Source organism: Orbicella franksi, chromosome 15 (genome assembly GCF_964199315.1).
Source record: "Orbicella franksi chromosome 15, jaOrbFran1.1, whole genome shotgun sequence".
NCBI classification, from domain to species: Eukaryota; Metazoa; Cnidaria; class Anthozoa; order Scleractinia; family Merulinidae; genus Orbicella; species Orbicella franksi.
In genome coordinates this window covers 13418585-13439306 of record NC_138159.1, presented here as the reverse complement: position 1 = coordinate 13439306, position 20722 = coordinate 13418585, and the positions used below count along the sequence as shown (strand labels likewise).

At 39.3% G+C, this 20722-nt stretch overlaps 1 protein-coding gene across 1 annotated transcript; it reads right to left on the bottom strand.

Moving 5' to 3' along the window:
• Positions 1-345: 345 nt before the first annotated feature.
• On the bottom strand, positions 346-17123 carry LOC145469239 (uncharacterized). Its single transcript, XM_081452929.1, has 11 exons — positions 17101-17123; positions 16238-16386; positions 15992-16045; positions 15262-15351; positions 14742-14809; positions 4724-4842; positions 3722-3844; positions 3412-3486; positions 2923-3154; positions 1949-2016; positions 346-1022 (listed from the first exon to the last, which is right to left on the bottom strand). Exons 1-11 carry the CDS (start codon positions 17121-17123, stop codon positions 779-781), a joined length of 1245 nt encoding a protein of 414 aa, XP_081309055.1. The 3' UTR covers positions 346-778.
• Positions 17124-20722: the final 3599 nt, after the last annotated feature.

The window sequence follows — 20722 nt, the reverse complement described above, 5'->3', positions numbered from 1 at the left end:
TTTTCGTATTGTTGTATAATCGGTATATTTAAGTTGAAGTTTGTGTTTATTAATTTCTGCATTTGTTATTTTGGTTTTAAGTGAATCGTTAGAATTAACGACGAATTCAAAAAGTAGGTCTTTTTCATATGGAATTACATAATTCATCATATCATCAAGTAAAGATACTGTTATCTTGATTTTCATTTCCGTTAGTATTAGGGTTAACCTTCATTGCTTCGGTTAACGAAGAGTTGATACATGACATCAAAAGCGTGGTTATTTCCTCGACTATATATAAGATCTGCCTGTTTCTTCGACGCAATCAGTCATTCAACCAGTCTAATTTGGCTTAGCAGATTTAAATTAAACTAGGCATTACATCCTGGGTTTTTTTGTATCAATCAGTCTAATAACTGTCTTTTTTACACCAAGAGTTGAAAATGGAGCAGAGATACATCCTCTCTTATAAGTTATTGTATTTAATAACTTATGTAATACTCTACAATAACTTATATAACTTATATCTTTCATTTCGTTAGCGTTAACCTCCATATTAAGAAAGAGTCGCACTAAAAAGTTTATCGAGTAGCCTGGAGGACAACCAGTGAACACACCAATGTCCTTGCCTTGATTCCCCTGAAAAGTTTCACGCGTCTCCAAGTGCTTTTAAAATGGTCAGCTCTTGGTATGTCAACTAACTATTTTTCGCAAGTGTAATCGAGTGAGCGGTTTATTACGTAATAGAGCGGTTTTCAATTGAGTGTCGAACGTAATCAGACAATTACTTTGGTTTTGGTTATACTACGGTTTGAGATGAGCTGAGTAGTCTAATTGGTAAGTAATTGGTTTTGTTTTTGGTTTCACGACACTCAGTTGAAAACCGCTCTATCGTGTAAGAGAAGGAGAACTGCGTGCAATATTTGATGTAGTCATTCAAGTCGTGCAAGAGCATCCTGTCGTAATCTAGAAGAAGGTGATCTTGATAACGTCGTTTCCACTCATTAGCAATAGCACTTTTGACATCCTGCAAAGATAAACATTGGTTTTAAAAGAATCACTTGAATATTCACTACACGCGCACATTTATGAACAGTTAATCTGTTCAAGTTGACATCACTGTTCGTAGCTCGCGTGAATTGTCCTATCTTGATCAATCTTAACGATACTTGTCCCGCGGACTAACTCGGCCCTCCATCCTGCCAGTGGTGGGATGTGTTCTCACAGTGATTCCATATCGGGGCTCAGGATTCTTCTGGCAGACCGAGTAAGAAGCCACTTGGAAAGCTTAATGCGGTTGGGATTGAACCGTTCGTTTCATTAGCCATATTGAAGACTGAATGCACCAGCATGTCGAAACAATTAAGAAATAACGTGTACATTTTAGGATCATTATTTTGTTCCTTCCATCCTCGGTCACTACACTTCGCCTCCATGTAATATCCTCCATGCATTACCTTTTGTAGTTCACTTTATTTTCCTATTGCATTTTGTAGTATCCTAGTTATGCACCAATCATTTGAACCCCCCTCCCCCCACCGCAATTGGAGGATATCCGGGGCAAACTGGGGGGTTTTACTTCGTTTTCACTCAATTTAGGCTCCCAGGTAGTCGCGGAATGAACATTTTTTCACGGCTTTGCTATGCAATGTGGGGGTTTGAACGGGCATTTAGCGGGGATTTCACTAGTGGTTCGCGGCTTCTTTTAGAAGACTGGGTTCAAGTTGCATGCTCGCAAAAAACATGAAGGCTGAAAAAATGACGAAGAAGGTATGATTTCAATCGCTTAATATCATGCTTTGACTTGACTTTAATGGTATGAAAAATAATCCTGTGAAAGCTCCCGTCGTTAACAAAATTATAATCTATTCAATGAATTGTGCTTAATGTTTAGAGGACTGATAGTAAAAGTGAATGCCCCGGGCACACCCCAATTTTTATTTTCATTCATTTATTGTCATTCACTAACATTTCCATTACAGTACAGGTAAATTCTGCGAAAGACTCCTTCACAGCCAAAACGACATCATGAGCAATCTGAATCAGGAAATTTTAAACTGAGGATTTCGGCTTCCATTGTTGGTGACATCTTTCATGTCCAAACTTAGGGCATATTTCCTAATCGTGTCTCATTCTCACAAAGTTAAAACCACCCCGCCGCGCCCCACCTCGCCCCGCCTCGCCCCGTCTTGCCCCTAAGTAAGGGAAAAGGCAATGGGAAAGAGGTTGGGTGGGAAGGTGGGAGTGTCATGGCCAGATTTGGTGGACCTTGGACTGTAGCCTGTTTTTCCCCGCGTATTTGTTGTATTTTAAGTTGAAGTAGAGTTTAAGCTCTTATTTTCGCTTGACCATCACCCTTATCGAACCTGGTAAGCCGCCCTTTTCGAATTTGATCCTGCTCGGGTCGACGAAGGTTTTTACTTGTGTTCTGCCTCTATTGAACACTCCCTTTCTAGCACTGCCCCGCTTGAGATTTTGCGTTGAGAATTCAGCTCCCGGCGGTTCTAGTCTTCTTTTCAACAATTTCGAATCGGTTCTTTCCAGATTAAAGCGAGATAATCTTCTCTTTTCCAAGTGATGAGATATATCAAGGAAATGCTAAAAGACGGCGTTATCCTGTATTAATTCGCTGTGAGGAATGGTAATGCCTTCATCTGCCGAAGATCGATGATTTCATTTCAGAAGTCGTTTATCTGAGAACAAATGCATTTTTATACTGTTTTTTCTGTAAAAGAAAGGTTATTATAGATGCTAGATATTATTTCTGTTCAGATCACACTTTGAGGAAAAACCATGAAATGCAGAAGTTGAACTTCAGCCCAATAAACCAGTGCATTCGTTATCATAGAACTGGGAACGTGAAGAAAAAGCTCAACTAATCTTTTTCACATTATATCAAGAAATAAATTACACTTGATACATATTAAATTTCAAGAACATTACCCCTAAAGTAAAGCAAGCGAGTCTGTAACACTTAAGATACTCCATTGAGCTGATTTTGCTACCCCGATAACGACCACCTCTAGTTGTTAGAATGTCAATAGCATCAACACGTGTACCGTCGTTAAATTCAATGACGTATTCACTCTCCAGCTGGGACTGCCTGTTTGTGCATAGTGTGTTTTCTGTTCGTCTCTGATCAGATCTCACTCTTCTTTCTGAGAAATCGGCATGCCTGTGAGAAATGCATACAGTCTCAGTATCTCTTTTAAGAAAAAGTGTAAGCTACGAGTAGGCTCTAAATAAATGTTTTTTGCTTTTGATTAAATAACATTTTCCAAATAATTATTTATTAAATAGTACTTTAGACAACTAGAATTTTTAATAACAAAGTGTTTTTTCAGCAGTGGCTGCATTAAATAGTTTTAAAAAAAATGGCCATCGCTCTTAAAATGTTTTAGATTAGACAAAGGGCTTACCGACCCTTATTACCTTTCTTTAAACTTGTCAAGCTCTCTACGTTTCTCCTCTAGTTTTGCTTTCACCATTTGTTGCTGATACGTAAAGCTTGACATGGTAAGCAGAACGAAGCAAATAATTTAGAGTATAAAATAAATTACTTTACCAAGTACAGTTAGCCGCGGCACCACAACAACAATATGATAAATAAAAAACAATTATTGTTCGTATGTCCGACTATACTGTGCGACCTGACGGTCACCGGCGAAACGTCATCGTACAAGGAGTTTGATAAGTTAAATAGGGTTAACAAAGACAAGACCAATATCACCCATATATGTACCTTTCCTCGTCTCTCGAGTATTTTGGACTGATGCTAACTCTCCCCTGTAGCTGGCGCTCACATTCTTTTACTTTTTGCTTTAATGTCTCATTCTCCTCCGCCCTTTGGGTGGCGATGTCCAAGCTGGCAAATATAATTGAACAAGAACATGGCTTACACACTGCAGTCTTTTAGTTTACAATGTCTAAATAAACCAAACGGTATCTTCACATTACAAAATGTTTTTTTTTCTCAAAACTCATAATAGTTTTTGGTCTTTTGAACAAGAACTATCACTTAAAAGTTGAAATTCGTGCGTTACATTCTTATCTTACTTTGTACGGTTAACAGTCATTACTAAAACGGACTCTTTTCATCATCGTCTGATAACAATGGTACTGAGATAATCATTAACTTTTGGAGAAGTGTATCCGAAAGAAATGACCTAAGCTGCCCAACAAAAGTGTTGTAAGAACCAGCTTGCAATTCTTAGAGAGCAGTTTGAACGCCGTTCACCTTGGCTGGGTATGTGCCGCTGGTCTCCCAGAGACCCCGTGTTCATTATCGTCCATTCTGTGGCCAGTTATATACAGACCCCATCTTAGTCACATTTTTGCAAATGTAAACTTTGCGATCTCAACTTAATAATTTTCTGTTAATTGTTTATGAATCTACCTTAGTAATTGACAGATTCGTCATACGTAGAAGATCGCACTCTTCACCTTCAAACGCTCTGGTACATTTTCTATCGGAAAATATTCAAAACATTTTCTCGATTTCCAACGAGGTGGTCGTGTTGAAATGTGCGACCCAGTTTTAGCTCGTCTGTTGGGACCCCATTATAGTCATTCCAGTGATGTAACTGCTATCTAGGCCAGCGGCACATCCCCAGTACCTTATTGATAGAAAGTAATCCCCTCCCCTGGGGGGTGGCTTGGAAAAATCATATCACATTATATTACATCAGATTACATCAAATTACCTACCATCACACCACAATGCATCCCATCATATCGCATTTACCTTTCCTTTAAGAGATTTTGTAGGTGGGTGTTGTTTTTCTGTAAAATTTCTGTGTTGTTTTTCAACTGTTCTTCGTAGTGTTTTAGATATTTATATTTGCCTCTGGAATCTCTAAGAATTCACGAGGAGTGATAACAATTAAATTGTGACTAATTTTAGCACAGGAGGCATTCAAATGTTAGATTTTAATGTTAAGTTTATAACTTTACAGTTCTCTTCGTATATATATAACGTCTCAATTATTGCACCCGCAAACAGCAGGTGTGCTGGGGGGAAGAGATGTTCTAAACTTTCTGAACTTTTTCCCCTGAACTGCAATAGGATGACTAATATGAACTACGATTCACAACCAACACCAACATCAGGTTATGCATACACATGTATATTTTGTTGTCTTAAGTAACAATAAAAAAATAAAAAAAAAATTAAAACCCTCTATAAAGTTCATATTCAATAACACTGCGACGTGTAGCGCTAGTACTGGAAATCAATTTAGGTGAAACTGTTGAAACAGCTCTGTCAAAATTGTTTCTAGTAGTTAAGGCAGGATAACAGAATATACATGTAGTACACAGCAAAGGCCAGAGATACACGCATGTTAGTTATCAGTTAGGATTTGGTGCTCTTGTGCTAGGTACAGTGGAAAATAATGAGCTATCAAAAATGAAGGTTCCTGAGACAATTTGACAGGGCTGAGAGAAAGTAATATATTTACAAAAGAAGGAAAAGTTCTTGGCCTGTCCATTTCTCTGTCATAACAATATCATTTACATACATTTATTATATAATTGGCTTGTGTTTTAAGCCGATATAATGCACACTCTGATTCGCTAATCCTAGTGCAGGGATTGGGAAGGCCATGCGCCATGTGCATATGGCGAATAGAGCTACGAAATGACGCATTATGAAAGTACTTACCGGGCTTGCGATGCCCCCTAGCTACGAAACAGCTATAAAATATACACTATTTTGTGGAAAATATTTTCAGTTATGAAATTTTCAGTGTAATGACAAATAAATACGCGAGAAGATTTTTTTATGGCCCATTTATCTACCCTAATGGTTCAAACTTTTCTTATAAACGGCCCATAACTCTCCAATGCCACGGGGCATAGGCTCATTTGCCTGTTTCGCCTTCCCAATCCCTGCTCGTGCATTATTTACATTAACATGGTATACATTGGAAAATCGTAAAACACCACGTGTGACTAAAATAAAAAGTAAAACGTAATGCCTAATTCATAATAATTTAAAAATTCTTAATACCTATGAATTAAATGCCTATAAAAATGGACCTAAATCGCCTATTAATGGCACAAGTCAAAAAAATGATTTCGCTTGTATTTTGTCCATAGATAGGTCCTAGTAAGAATAGAAACGGACCGTAGTTAGTTTCTGCTAATACAGCTTTCTTTGGTAGAAATACGCCAAAAACGATTTCGACCCGATTGGGCTCAAAATCTACTTCCGGTTTTGCTGAATTTTCCAAATATTTCATTCCTTCGCGCTCCGCAGAACAGCTACTTGAGAATCTTTCAATGGATTTTATATTCAGTTTAGGTCTTCGTGGTATGACTGAGCGAAAAATAAAATAAATCAAAGTTGGTTTTGAGCCCGAAAAGAGATCAAACTGACACGCAAAATTTTACAGTGTGTCGCAAGAGAATTATTGTATAAAAACATCGCCATATTTTTCTATGGGCTATAACTTTAAATACCATAAAAACACTTTCTACGGGTTAAATATACACCCACCTGTTAGGCTATCAAAAAACATCTCTGGACAAATGATTTCAAGTCGCCCGCCTTGACCTGTGTTTCTCATATATTTTGCCCAAAATCCGCCGTTGGAATGTAACGCGGATAGCCACTCTCGAGTAAAATATTCGTTTCCAGCAATCCGATGAAAGCAATTTTTGAAACGTTGTGTAGATAAAATAATGGAAAATGTTTTTTTTTTGTTGTTGTTGTTTAAGTTAGTATAAATATATATGTTTTTTCATTTGCAATGCAACACCCACGACATCCCTGATAAAGAACGTTTCTACAGTACTCCGGGAAATGATTTTAACACTTGTTTATTTTATTGATTTCACTGATAACTTACAATATAGTGGCAGTTTTAGAGATACACTTAACCAATCCTCTATGGTTTATGGCAGTTGAATCATTGACTGACAAATAAAGTCAAGTGGAAATACCATAATTTCTATAAACTACTAACTGCGTGATGGCATCTCCGCTCTTCTAGCTGTGTAGAAAATTTGTACCTACACAATATGCTCAAACTCAGCTAGAAAACCCGGAATTTCTTGAATCGAATTAGCGCAGGAAGAAATTGCGTTTAAGTTTCGATCATACTGGGAAAAAATCCATCTTTTCTACTTTGGTTGTTTGATCAATTAACTGAAATTTGCAGATCATAACATTGGTAGACAAATGAACATTATAGTGGTCGATCTAGGACTAGGTTTACACTAAAGGAGTTTTTTTGGATTCGTAAAAGTTCCCGGATTCATCAATTTTAGAGTATTCGGATTAGTAGGGGTTTACAGTGAGAGGATATTCGGATTCTTAACCGTTTACACACGACGATAACTCCGGGAACATTCATGATGGAATGGTTAACAAGCAGTTTGTTGCCTCGACAACGAGAAACAAAATGCCTCCGAAAATAAGGCTAGGGGTAGGTTGAGACAGTCTGAAGTTTTCTTTCAACTCGCTGACCACGGTACTGTTGTCCATCATGTCAGGTCCCTCCAGGTATTTATTCTGGTCTTTACTTAATATCTAGAACCGTCGAGGTTTTCGATCGTGCCATCGTCGTCATCTGCGCAGTAAAGTATAAATTGGGTTTCTGAGGAATATGGCATTACCCATTATAAAAGTGATTACCTACACCTGAAACAGCACGAGGTAATCACCCAGCGACCGCCATCAAATGGCCATCAATGTGCCTACGACTCGACTACGACTGGATCATGTAATCTGCCATTTTCGTTCCACCGCAAACTCAAAAGATCACAGGCGGAAAAATATCCGGATTCAAGAGAAAATCGTTTACACGACAAAACTCTCCAGATTCAAAAGTTTTCGGATTCAAAGTTCCCACTTTAAATTCCGGATTCAAAATCTCCGAAGACACGACCAAACCAGGGAGTTTTTATTTCGGATTCGTCCACTTTTGTGTAAACGGCAAAATCAATCCGGCACTAAAACGTTCCGAATTCATCACGAATCCGGAACAATTTCCTCTAGTGTAAACCTACAATCCTGGCCATAAGTTGTTGGGACACCTCCCTCTTTTGCGTGCTAAAACCCACAATTTCAACTACGTCCTTAACGTTTTAGAACAAAAGATAAATAGAAGCAAGTAGAATTGGTCCCCCCCCCCCTCTCCCCCCTAGCAATGTTGCATGAAAACGAAGCTAGTCTAAAGACTAGATCGGATGTGGGAAAAAAGGAAAAATGGACAATAGAAAGTGGTTAGACAGTTGTGTTGGAACCAAACGCGATTGCTGAAAAATCGCTATTATTGGAATAAGACGTGAATATCTATCTTCTCGTCTCTTTAGTTGGAGAATACTGTTCTAGGAGGCGAGCAATTTTTGAAACGTGGCTATTCTGAAGCTATTGTCAACGATTGTTTTTTTCTTCAAGATTTTTATCAACATTGACAGGGGGGAGGGGGGTAGGCAGGCTTGCGCGGTTTTGGTCTTAAGAGAGGCTGCCTCTGAAGTCATCTGCTGTAACTGTCCCAACACTTTTGACCAGGATTGTAGTCGGCAGGTATATTTTGCGGGGTGCAGGGTGCAGATTGCAGGTCGAAATTTAATTATAACTGGAAAACCGCTGGCACTTAGAAGAAACGTACAGGTGGTAGACTTACCGTGACTGTTACATGACACTGTCTACAATCGCTCAGAAAGGTGGCTTCCACTTAAGTGCCAAACCGGCCGAAGCTATGGGAGGAGAGTATATTCCTATAATTTTAAGCCTGCATTTAATTATTGTTTTTGAAGAAACATCTGAAATATCACCTGAAATATCTGCTGAATTTGGTTTCTTCCCTGTGAGTACCAAAATGAAAGCACACTGAGCTTGCGCTAGTATATTCCGTCGGTTAAAATCTTGTTATTTCATTTCTTTATTTATTTGCTTCATTTGTGATGGCAATCTTCTGTTGTTGAGGGAAGACCCGAGCCAAGTCTGGAATCGATGAAAACATCTGTGGAGCGGCCATCCAGATGGCTTTCAAGAGATTTCACTAGTCTTAGCGTGTCGATCGATAAGTACTTATCGCGACACTTATCGCGGATCGATCGTGTTTTCACTATGTGAAAGAGGCGAACTACTTTATGTAAGAAACCCTGACGAGTATGGAGGTTATTAATTATTTTTAGTGCCAGCGGTTTTCCAGTTATAATTAAATTTCAACCTACAACCTGCACCCTGCACCCTGCAAAATATACCTGCCGGATTGTAGTCTTAAATGAACAGCGAACATCCATCTTTGGATGTTCGCTGTCCGCTTTGTTCGCGGAAGTCGGTCACGGAAGAGCGAATTTCAATGAAATATCTATATAATTTGATTAAGCAATTAGCCAAAAATAGGTTGGCCGCCAAAACAATTTAGGGTTTAGCCTAACTCTAACCTTAAGTTTTAAGACTGAAGAAAAAAAGAAAAAAAGAATTGAGCATTTTAGTTGTTTGAAACAGAAACATTCGCGCACAATGAACTATATGTATAGTACGTGCGTAACCGAGACACTCGCACTGTCGATGCCTCTTATTTATGATTTAAACTTTTAGGATTTGTTTACTTTACTTTTCCGACTTTTTAGTAGGAGAAATGGCACTAAATGTGCTGGTACAAATAAAAAGGTTTAACCGAAAATCGATCCGTCGAAATCAACAAATACAAATTTAATCACTGTAGCGTTCCTTCAGATCACGTAAGGCTACAAACCAAGAATATCAACTCGTTCTTGTAATTAAAGTGATCAGAGAAAGAACGACAGCTTAAAACGACATAGCAGTAGCACCCGAACTCCAAGTAAATTGCTTCTAATTGGCGTTTTTGGTTAACGAAATTTCCAAAGCGATGACTTTCAAAATATTAAAGTTAAAAGTGGTCCATTATGTTTTTCTTTTTCACCCAAATGTTCTAAGATAGCCAACTGCGGTTTGTTGGAAACGAATTATGTATTCAGGGTGACCGCCAGCGTCACGCAATTTTTTACATTCTCACCGCGGTTCAGGCAAAAATTTATGAGAAGCACAGGCCAAGGCGGGCGACTTAAAACCATTTGCCCAGAGATGTTTTTTGATTTTCAAACAGGTGCGTGTACAGTTAACCCGTAGAGAGTGTTTTTATGGCATTTAAAGTTATAGCCCATAGAAAAATATGGCGATATTTTAGTGCTATAATTCGTTTGCAACACATCGTAATATTTTGCGTTTCTGTTCGATCTCGTTTCGGGCTCAAATGAAACCTCGATTTATTTTATTTTTCGCTCAGTCATACCATGAAGACCTGAGCTGAATGTAAAGACCATTGAAAGATTCTCAAGTAGCTGCTGTGCGACGCGCAAAGCAATCAAATTTTCAGAAAATTTAGCATAACGGGAAGTAGATTTTGAGCTCAGTCGGGGCGAAATCGTTTTTCGCAAATTTCTCCCCAAAAAAGCTGCATTAGCAGAAACTAACTATGGTCCGTTTGTTTACTAGCTAGGGCTAATCTATGGGCAAAAAATGAGCAAAATCGATTTTTCGATTTGTGCCGTTGTTTGGTCCATAGTTTTGGGCACTGGCTCTTAAATAGGTTCTCCCACGTCTAGAAAACTGACAATGCGCTTTTCTATTAGTGTAATGCCTACCTAAGAGAATAGAATTTGAATTGAGTGCAATTTACTTACAATTCATTATTTTCACGCAAACGATGGCTCCTGTGGAATTCAGGGAAGAGAAACGACGATATTTAAAAACACATGCCTGCAAAACAGCGTGTTTTTGAATAAATAATCGTTCTGTTCCTCAAACAAACGATATGAGGAGGAAGACGACAAATTTGTTTATCATGGACAAATAAAACATTAGAAATATCCCGCCGATTGATAAACGCTTCGTTACAGGCAGGCCGTGAACCTCTTTAAAAAAGCAAGAGGATTAGTTTTAACGGCGATTCAGTAATTTGGACATGTCGTGGTTTTTTCTCATTTATAACCAAAATTATTATTCCCTTTCAACAATGTTAAATGTCAGCAACGCTAAGTTCCAATACCCCTCCCCCCCCCCCCCCCCACCTCCAGGTCAAGCATGTTCCTTTAATTTCTTCAAACCCTCTCATTTGCCTTGTTTGCAGACGAAGTTTCTTATCTATTAGTCCCTGTCATATTGACCACCCATTTTGAAAGGTTACTCGTAAATTGTGCATTATAGTTCAATGTGCTTAATCTCTATATAATCTTACATCAAGATATTTAAATCCCTAAGCTAAGGGAATGAGAGAACACTAGCAATTCTGACAATTTTAATTAATCACTCTTTCAATATGCCATCTAAACAAACTGTTCGTAAACAGCAGTGAAATTTCATGCCCCTACATCTAGCCATAAAAGGAAGTTTGGGAATAGGCAATAGCAACAGCGACACTGCCAGACTGGTGAATTTTACCAGCAAATGAACTCATGTAGGGGTGGCGAATGGTAAATGTGAGACTTTGCGAGACGGCGAAATTAGCGTTTTTCTTTGCGAGCCCGAGACATTTTGATTTCTTCAATTATGTGACCGAGACTTTATAATGTTTTGAATGCGAACTCAAGACGTTCAGGTTCTAAGATGTTGTGATGTCATTTAACTTTACTAAAAAACAAAATAAACAAATCAGTACTTCGCGACTTTCTTAGCCTTGAAAAAAATCGAGACTGTGAGACAGCTTTGTGAGAAAAATCGAGACTGCGAGACGCACATAACCGCTAAAAAACGAGACTGCGGGAGCCGTGAAATTCGGCGAAAATTTTGCGAGACCCATGGTTTTTGAAAGACCATTCGCCACCCCCTCATGTCTAACAATAATGAGTGATGATGAAGCATGGTGCAGTGAAACTGAAGGATCAGACTGTGAGTGACACTTTTAGTGTTAGTGTCTTAAGAGTGATGCTAGTGACCGTGAACTTGGACCAGATCAGCAAAGAAAAGGTTCTGTATTGACAGAGAGCAACAAGTTTGTGCTCAAAAACTGAAGAAGTTGGCTGAGACCTGTCAAGTACACATGACTCGAAAATTGATCGACATTTTTTTTTCTTAAATCCAAATCTTAATGTCATAAAAAAACATTTTAGCGAAAACATTAACTTATTTACGTTTTGAGAACATAGTTTAAAATGCGACGAAAGATGAGTATTTTTAGGCAAAACGCGGGACAAGAGACTGGAAACTAGTGCAGAGTTGTGACGTCATCGGTTGTGTATGCTCTAAAAGCTTGAGTGAAGTTTACTACTTTTTGCAAAATAAAATACCATCGAATATGACAGAAAGCACTCACAGCGATCAAGAGTTTTCTTCTTCGCCGTCTGAGGACGATGTAGTATCGTTCCATCCACGGGCGAGATATTTGCGTACCAAGACGATGATGGCGATGGTCTCGAGGATGAAGAAACTGACGAAGATGGCTTAAGGTCTGCCACTCTAGCGCGACGATTTGAGAAAATGGAACCTGTGAGAACGGGATGTTACTAAAACTGGTAACGGGCAACGGGCAACGGAAGATGAGGAACAGGGAACCGGGAACGGGAGTCTGGGGACGAGTGTATAGCGGTAATCCGCCTGAGAGTTCAACATGGCGGACAACGGAAAAGAAAAGGAAACAATTTAGGCAAATGTGAGGAAGTGCTACAGTTGTGAACGTGAGTTTCTACCGGCTGTGCCCCCTGATCATGTACCCAGCACGTTCTTGTTATACCAGAGTCCCATTGGCACTGTGATAAACAAAGCATGAAATAGGGCCTGGGGGAAAAATCGAATCGGTATTATCACAAGCTACGTCCCCAATCGGTCAAGCCACAGTCATTCTTAAATAGAATTTCAAGCCTTCATAGTCTACTCGTATCTTCTCAGTTTGTGCGCGAGCTGTCATATCAATACGATTTCGAGGACAAGTGACATAACACATGACTGTCTTTGAACGCGGGTCGTCCGCTGTCTTCGCATTCGGCAGCGTGGCGGCCTTTCGGAGATCGGCAAGTCAGCTGGCGAATCAGCTGAGCAGCAGATAAATAACCTGCGGTCTGGCCGCTTTGTCAAAGACAAAATATATAAAGAAACAATCAAGGAATATTCCACAATAATGCTAATGCTGGTGAAAGATGACCGCGGAAAAGCGACTGCGTGACACTCGGTATGTTTTCAGATGACATGTTGTCACGTATCAGACGAAAAACAGTCTTTATTCTCTATCTGCGTTTTGTGCCCAGTCTGCAGTCTCCATTTTGTACCTAGTCTGCATTTTTTACCCGGTCTGCAGTCTTGCAGTCTGCATTTTGTTCTGACCTATTGGGTAAGCATGTGATAATACCGATTCGATTTTCTGTCCAGGCGCTATTTTATGCTTTGTTTAACCCGGTACAATATTGGGCTCTGGGGCACAGCCGGTAGAAACCCACGTTTACAACCGTAACACTTCCTCACATTTCTGTTCCCTTTTCTTTTCCTTGTCCGCCATGTTGAATTCTTTGGCGGGTTACCGCTGTAAACTCGTTCCCAGACTCTCGTTCCCGTTTCCCCGTTCCCCGTTCCCCGTTCCCCGTTCCCCGTTCCCCGTTCCCCGTTCCCCGTTCCCCGTTCCCCGTTCCCCGTTCCCCGTTCCCCGTTCTCCGTTCCCCGTTCCCCGTTCTCCGTTCCCCGTTCCCGTTCCCCGTTCCCCGTTCCCCGTTCCCCGTTCCCCGTTCCCCGTTCTCCGTTTCCCGTTCCCCGTTACCACTTTTAGTAACATCTGTGAGAACGTGGTGATCGAGTGTGGCTTACCCTGTTCTGTTTTGTACGTTCAAGCTGAAATGAAAAGAGGTGATGGCGAAATCAGAACCATCTTTGGTCATCAGCATTAGTCCTTACGAAAGTGAAGAATGATCATCGAGTAAATTTTCCAAGCCTGAAAAAAAAATTTTTTTAATTATTTATTTATTTATTTATTTTATTTTTTTATTTATTTATTATTTTATTTATTTATTTTTTTTCAGGCTTCTTCTTTCCAATTGCTTAAATTGGAAAATTTACTGCGATGATCACTCTTCACTTTCATCTACTACCGCAGTTCAAATATGAATTATTTCATATATACTTCACATCATTAGTCCTTACGGGAAGGAGATTTAGCTGACTTTTAGTATTACAGATGTTCGAGTCTCATCAATCATTTCATTGTATCTAACAGGTGTTCCTGCAGCCATTGCAGCGATGCTCTTCTTGTGTCGGCTTGTGAGTTTAGGTGCTGTAGGGAAGTCGTTTGCGCCAGTGCTAAACTTTCAATTGATGGCAGTATTGAACGGATTTCGTGTGTAACACAGCATACCAATAACCTTGCCCTGACAACCAACACAGTGCTCCAGCAAGTGGCACCATAACTTCGGGACAGAAACAGAAGAACCTATCGCTGTAAAAGTGGCACTTCTGAAAATGAGTGAGTACATAAATGTATTGCTCCTGGGAAGTGTGTTTACAATGAGGCTTACATCATACAGTAGTTCAGTGTCGGTGGAAAAAAAAAACTCAACCAAATGGGCTTTAATCACCAAATAACATGAGCCGCGATTTATGGCAATCGGTGCAGAGAAGTACTACCTTGGTGTCACATTGTAATTTATTTCATAAAAGTTCCAATAATTTTAATTTTGCCACCGAGGACAAGACTAATCGAGGTACTTGTTTTTTCCTGCCTACAAGGACAAATTCAGTTCATTTTCTGAGAATAACAATACACTAATCGAGGTGGTCTTGTAGTATTATTAGGTTGATTTCAAACCTTTATCACAGGTTTCTCAGAGCTACAGCCTACAGACGGCTTGTTTGGTGGATATTCAGCTACTTGGGCTGGGACAACAGGAGACCATTGCCAGCATGTATTTACCACAATATAACATCCAGATTTGGCAATAATCATACGACTGGATATCTATCAACTGAGGAGAGCGACTGAGATGAAAATTGTTCAGAAGAGTAGTTTTCTTTATTTCTAATAAAGTGTTACAATCAAATTTGCTCTGACTTGTTCTCTTCCTGTATACATAAACATTTATTTGGGGCTCATGTGACTTTGTCCTCTCTACAGTTCAGGCAACTTAAGATGGAACATGATTAAAATTATCAAAACTGCAAATCTGAGCCCCCAGACATTCAAATGTTATCTTTCAAACTGGAGTAATAACCATGATGCTGAGGGGCACCAGACTGACTGTAATGCTAACTATTTATGCTCTTTCTATGTTAGGCATCTAGTTGCAATGGGCAGTGATTGCGTCAATGGCCTGGCTTTTTACATGTACATATGCTGCAGGTGTAGGACTTTTTCTTTGGTGGGGATTCTCCTTCAGCCAGTTGATTTTGTCCAGCCTCCATTGCATCCTGCTCAGCAACTAAAAAAGAAATGAAAAACAAAAGTCACTTTAGAGGTGGCAGAAAGGTTGGATTTGGTTTCCATCTATGTTTGATGATTTGTAATTTTGTAAGAAACACCATCATTTTTCTGGTTTTGTCATTAAATATTTTGGCTCAAGTTCATCTGGCAATCAGTCTACTGTTACATTCTTTAACTAACATCTGGTCACAAAGCTGGACTTGATTAATGGAATGTCAAGCAGATATAATAATAATAATAATATTGGAAAAAAAGAATGTTTCCAACAATGAGAATTTGAATGAATTTACATAAATCCTTCTAAGTTTCGTATTTTGCATTACTCTGTGTCCCTTATTAGTATGGGTTTCTCCCAGACTACATGGTTTGACACTTAAATAAAGTCTTTATTATTATTATTGTTATTATTAGTAGTAGCATTAGCATTAGCATTAGCATTAGCATTAGTATTAGTATTAGTATTAGTACTACTATTTATAAGCTATACATTTACCCAGGGGAAATAACTCTGACCTGGTCCTCTTCTTGTTTTTCTGCTTGTTCTGTGTGGCCTCATCTTTACTCAGCCTCTTTGCAAACTGCCTGTTCAAGGCTAGGGCTCTGGGACCCTCTCTTCATATATTTTTTTATAACATTGCCTAGATCTTTCAATGGCAAACTGAATAGAAGCTTTTGAATGTCATCGACATAACCTAAGGAGATAATGAATACAAGTACTCAGTTGTCATATGTTACTTAGTAAAACAGAATATTAGTTGGGAAATTTAATAGCCGAGGTAAGTTTAAAAAATAATCAAGCGTGAATTAAAGGATGTTTTGACCAGCTGTCATCATATTTATCTTTCTTCACCCTTAGAAGTTGGGTAGTCTGATAATACACTCACCATATGTAGGAGGAACAGCCACCTCGCGCACCACTTCTTTACCAGGTTCAAATTTTGGATATGATACTCTGTAGTAAGGTTTTCCATCCTGACCTGTCTCTGTTTCCCTGTGAACATTTCCATTGTAGTGTAGGCTGCACAGAATATGTCTAAAATGTTTGATGTAAATTGTAAGTATTAAGACACAATACAGTAACAATGAAGTGGTACAATCTTGCCAAATAACCTCTGGCATGTGAACTAGTTTTGAACTCTCTTGAGTTGTGTTAAAACTATTTTTATCTTGCCTTGCCGACTGTAATTACCTGCAGAAAGTACCAAACCAAGAGAAATGAATCGATTTTGGATGCCAATGATTGAGGGTGGCATGAAAACCCTCCAGGCAGCTGGTTTGAGTATCCGGTGACAGCTTCTTAATGTCGGCTAAGATTCTCGTGCTCGATAGGATAGAGGAGATTTTGTCCTACGCTTTTGTGCCAAATAAGAATGTAAATAAAAAAAAAAACCACATAGTGATAAACCAGTTTACGGGTATAGTAGCACACAAATTAACACAAACAGGGTTCGTACCCTTTTTCAGAAACAAATTTCCAGGACTTTCCAGGACTTCTCCAGGACTCCGACTGAGTTTTCCAGGATTCTAAAATTCACGTTAACCCTTTCACTCCGAAGATCTCAATGTTAATTCTCCTTACTGTCTGCCATACATTTCATATTTTTTACTTGAGTTTAACAGATTTCCAGAACTTTCCAGGACCAGGAGCCTTTTTGCAGGACTTTCCAGTCCTGGAAAATGCCACAGTCAAATTCCAGGACTTTCCAGGTTTTCAAGGACCTGTACGAACCCTGCACAAAGTATTTACCTATTTTGATCCAACTGGATCATCCCCTTGCGTTATCGCCACATCAATGGTTGGGGATTCTTCTTTTTCACTTCTTCGAACACTAGGGTGATCTGCTAGGTCGATCATCCGCGAAAAGCTTTCTGGTGTGAAATGGACTGAACACAGCACTGATGTCTTCGTTGGTTTGAAACCGGGCCGGTGTTTTTGCACAAATCTCGTCCATTTCCTTCTCACACTTTCGTTTGAAGGAAAAAAGTGCATCGATATGCTGGGAGGTAAACTAGAATTAGTGCAGCTAACTAGCCAGGGCCGCCAGCTACACAATATTTCCCGGAGACTCTGAGACTCTTCGATTTCGCTTATCCGCCATTCTCCCCGGCACAATCTACACAACTGATGACGTCACAACGCATTCTATGGCCGCGCGGAAATTGTCGCAAATTTCTGGCTTAAGGTGGCTCCATAAGGTAATCATTTATGGCGTTGCGCGCGCAAGTGTTATGTTTTGAATGCTGTTTTTGCATTCGCTTTCACACCTAGTCCTCTCAAACTTATTACATGTAATAAGCAATGATTAAATGGTGTTTTGCTATCATCTCGGTTAAAATTTTGGGATTTAGTCTTAAATTATAAATGCCCAAACAAATCTGTTTTTTACTGTTTTTATGGTTTTATTTGTGATTTCATGAATTCCCTTCGGTGAAATCTTCCAAAAGAAAGTAGGGTTTTTAAAGGCAGTTTTTTCAATATTTTCAAATTTATGTCTTTTACCGCTGCAAAAAATCTGGTCTTATGGATTTCCCTGAAAAACGAGCTCCGACTAAAGTAAAATATTTACTACCAATCTCCCAAATTTTACGGAATTTCACCGAAGGAAACGCGAGAAATTTCACCGTCAGTTTTGCTTTTTGTGCCCGTATTAAAGTGATAAAATATCGAAAACCACTGACGTTTTCCTTTGAGCGCGCGCAGATTACTTCCTCAGCGCTCTTAAGGACGGTGCCTACTAAATACAAAGGTTTTTTCGCCAGGTTAGGACCTCGCGGAAAAAGTAGATCTTTGCAAGGGCTATTGGAATCCACAAAGAAAAATGGGGGTAGCCACGCATTTTTTCGAGATAATTAGCCTTGAATCTCAGCAAAAATGCTGACATCAGCATTTTTCTGAAAAGAGAAGGAAAGGATATTTCTTAACAGATTTTCTTAGAATTCCCTTTACATACAGAAAAGCAAGCACATTTATAAAGATCTTAAAACTACATGGTAAATGGTAACATAAAAACCATTTTTGGTATGTTTTTGATAACAAAATCATTGCAACAGCGCTTATAGTGTCTCTGACAGCCTTCCTCTGGTTCAATTAAAATACAGTCTAAATACCTTTTGCTCACAACCAGAAACTAATCACGTGTTGAATAGGCTTGCCACTTCCACTTCCACTTCAATTTTGAAAACTTTTACGGTGCCCGTTTACATTTTTTCCTGTCACCTCCCCAGTAAGTAAAACATATCTCGCGCTTGTTTTGCGCGCGCACTACGCCATCTGTACATGTTTACTGTTGGATTTCAGTATAATCTTCGACAGATAACAGGTAGTTTTTCAGCTGGAAGACGTTAACAGTTAGTGGTTAGCGATATGCTTCTAGTCTGGTGTTTCTGGTTTAAGTTCAGGTTCATTAAAGGAGTACGTCACGACCCGCGCATGTGCGAAATTTGGCTCCGTTCTCATTGAGATTCAAATGCATCCGCCATCTTGAATTTATCGGAGTTGTTAAATTCTGCGCGAATTTAGCCGTTCTTGGTTAAAATTATTACGTCTTTTTGTCGCGTGTGTGGATTTCTTCTCGTCGATCTACTTATTTTATCGCAGAGGCAAAATTATGGACGCAGAAGAGGCAAGAAAGGCTACGGTGGTGAGTTTCCTTCGACTCCATAACCTGACAGATTTGAAAGTGTGAACTGTTTCGTAGTTTCTGGGAATATGTGTAATATATTCGTAACCGGAAGTTGTGTTAAGCTGTTTTATTACCCAAGATGCTTAGAGAATAAAGTTGTTGTGTTGAGCAAGCCTCGTGAACTTGTGTTGTTATGTCACCAAGCCATATTTTTGCTAGTATGTTTCATTTTGGCGACGAGGATGGGATACTCTACATGCACGAAGACGTATGAGAAATCCAGTGAAGTTTTGATTTTCTCTGTGTGAGGTAAAAGGTTTGTTTTCGACCGAGGCAACTTGATCAAAGTTTGAGCACGTGCTATCAAAATGGCGGGAATTGGATTGTTTTTGTCGTGTCGGCGAGTTCAGCCCTGAGCGAGAGACTTTTCGTTCCTATGTGGAAAGAATGGAAATGTTCTTCATGGCAAATAACATCATAGAAGAAACAGGCGAGGGTAAAGAGGAAGCCAATCTCGCAGTTGCAAATAGAAAACGTGCTATCTTTCTGACTGAGATTGGACCCGAAGCATATTCTACCCTGAGCAATCTGCTGGCACCAGTGAAACCAAAAGACACTCCTTTTGCGGACATTGTCAAAGCATGGGAGAAACATTACAATCCAGCGCCATTGGAGATAGGAGAGAGTTTTCATTTTGGAACTCGCTATCAAAAACACGACGAATCCATCAGTGACTTTATTGTGGCCTTGAAGAAGTTATCGATTCATTGTAACTATGGGGAGTTTCTCAACCGAGCTCTGAGAGACCGTTTTGTGTGCGGATTGAACAATCCCAAAATACAGAATAAACTTTTGAACACCGAGGATCTTTCTTTTGAGAAAGCGTGCCAGATTGCAAAGTCAATGGAGATGGCAGAGAAGAACACCCAAGAATTCCGTCCTGTCAGTGCAAGTGATTACAGCCAAGGCATAGTAAATAAACTGGAAACTGTAAACACTAAGGAACCCTCATGTTACCGGTGTGGTGGTAAGCATGCTGCACCTAAGTGTAAATTTAAGTCAGCAAAATGCTACAAATGTAGCAAAGTAGATCACCTTGCATCAGTTTGTCGCAGTAAAGATGTTGAGTCTAGCATGAAAACAAAACAACCAGGAGCTAAAGGTACTGTTCATAGTGTCTTAGAATCAAACACAGAAGGCTGTGATGATAATGATGAATTAGGTATTTATTCCATGTATGCAGTTGGTACAGATAATCCTACCAACAAAAGTTATACTGTAGAAATGACCATAAATGGTTCACCATGTGCAATGGAAGTAGACACTGCAGCTGATTACTCAATAATGAGTAAGAGCACACATTCTCAGAAATTCAGTAGTTTTCCACTTCGTCCGTCAAAAGTTGAATTGAAAACCTATACGGGTGAAACCCTTACAGTGTGTGGTAAAATGCTGCGTGATTTAGTGTACAAGGGCCATGAATATACGTTGCCAATTATTGTAGCTGATTATGAGAAGAAGCCTACTTTGCTGGGAAGAAATTGGTTAAACCATATAAGGCTTGAGTGGGGTGAAATATTTAGTTTAACAAGATCCAAGTTGGAAAGTGCCAAAAGTCAACTTGATGGATTACTAGCTAAACACAGTGAGTTGTTCAAAGATAGCTATGAGGGCATGAAAGGGTTGGAAGCACACATCACCATGAAAGATGGTGCAAAGCCTAGATTTATTAAGCCACGTAGAGTT

Coding starts and splice junctions, on each gene's coding strand:
- LOC145469239 (XM_081452929.1), bottom strand. CDS start 17,123: ATGATCCAGTTGGATCAAAATAG. Junction 14,810..15,261: donor GTCCTACACCTGCAGCATAT/GTACATGTAAAA, acceptor CTGTTGTCCCAG/CCCAAGTAGCTGAATATCCA. Junction 3,155..3,411: donor CTTGACAAGTTTAAAGAAAG/GTAATAAGGGTC, acceptor CATTTCTCACAG/GCATGCCGATTTCTCAGAAA.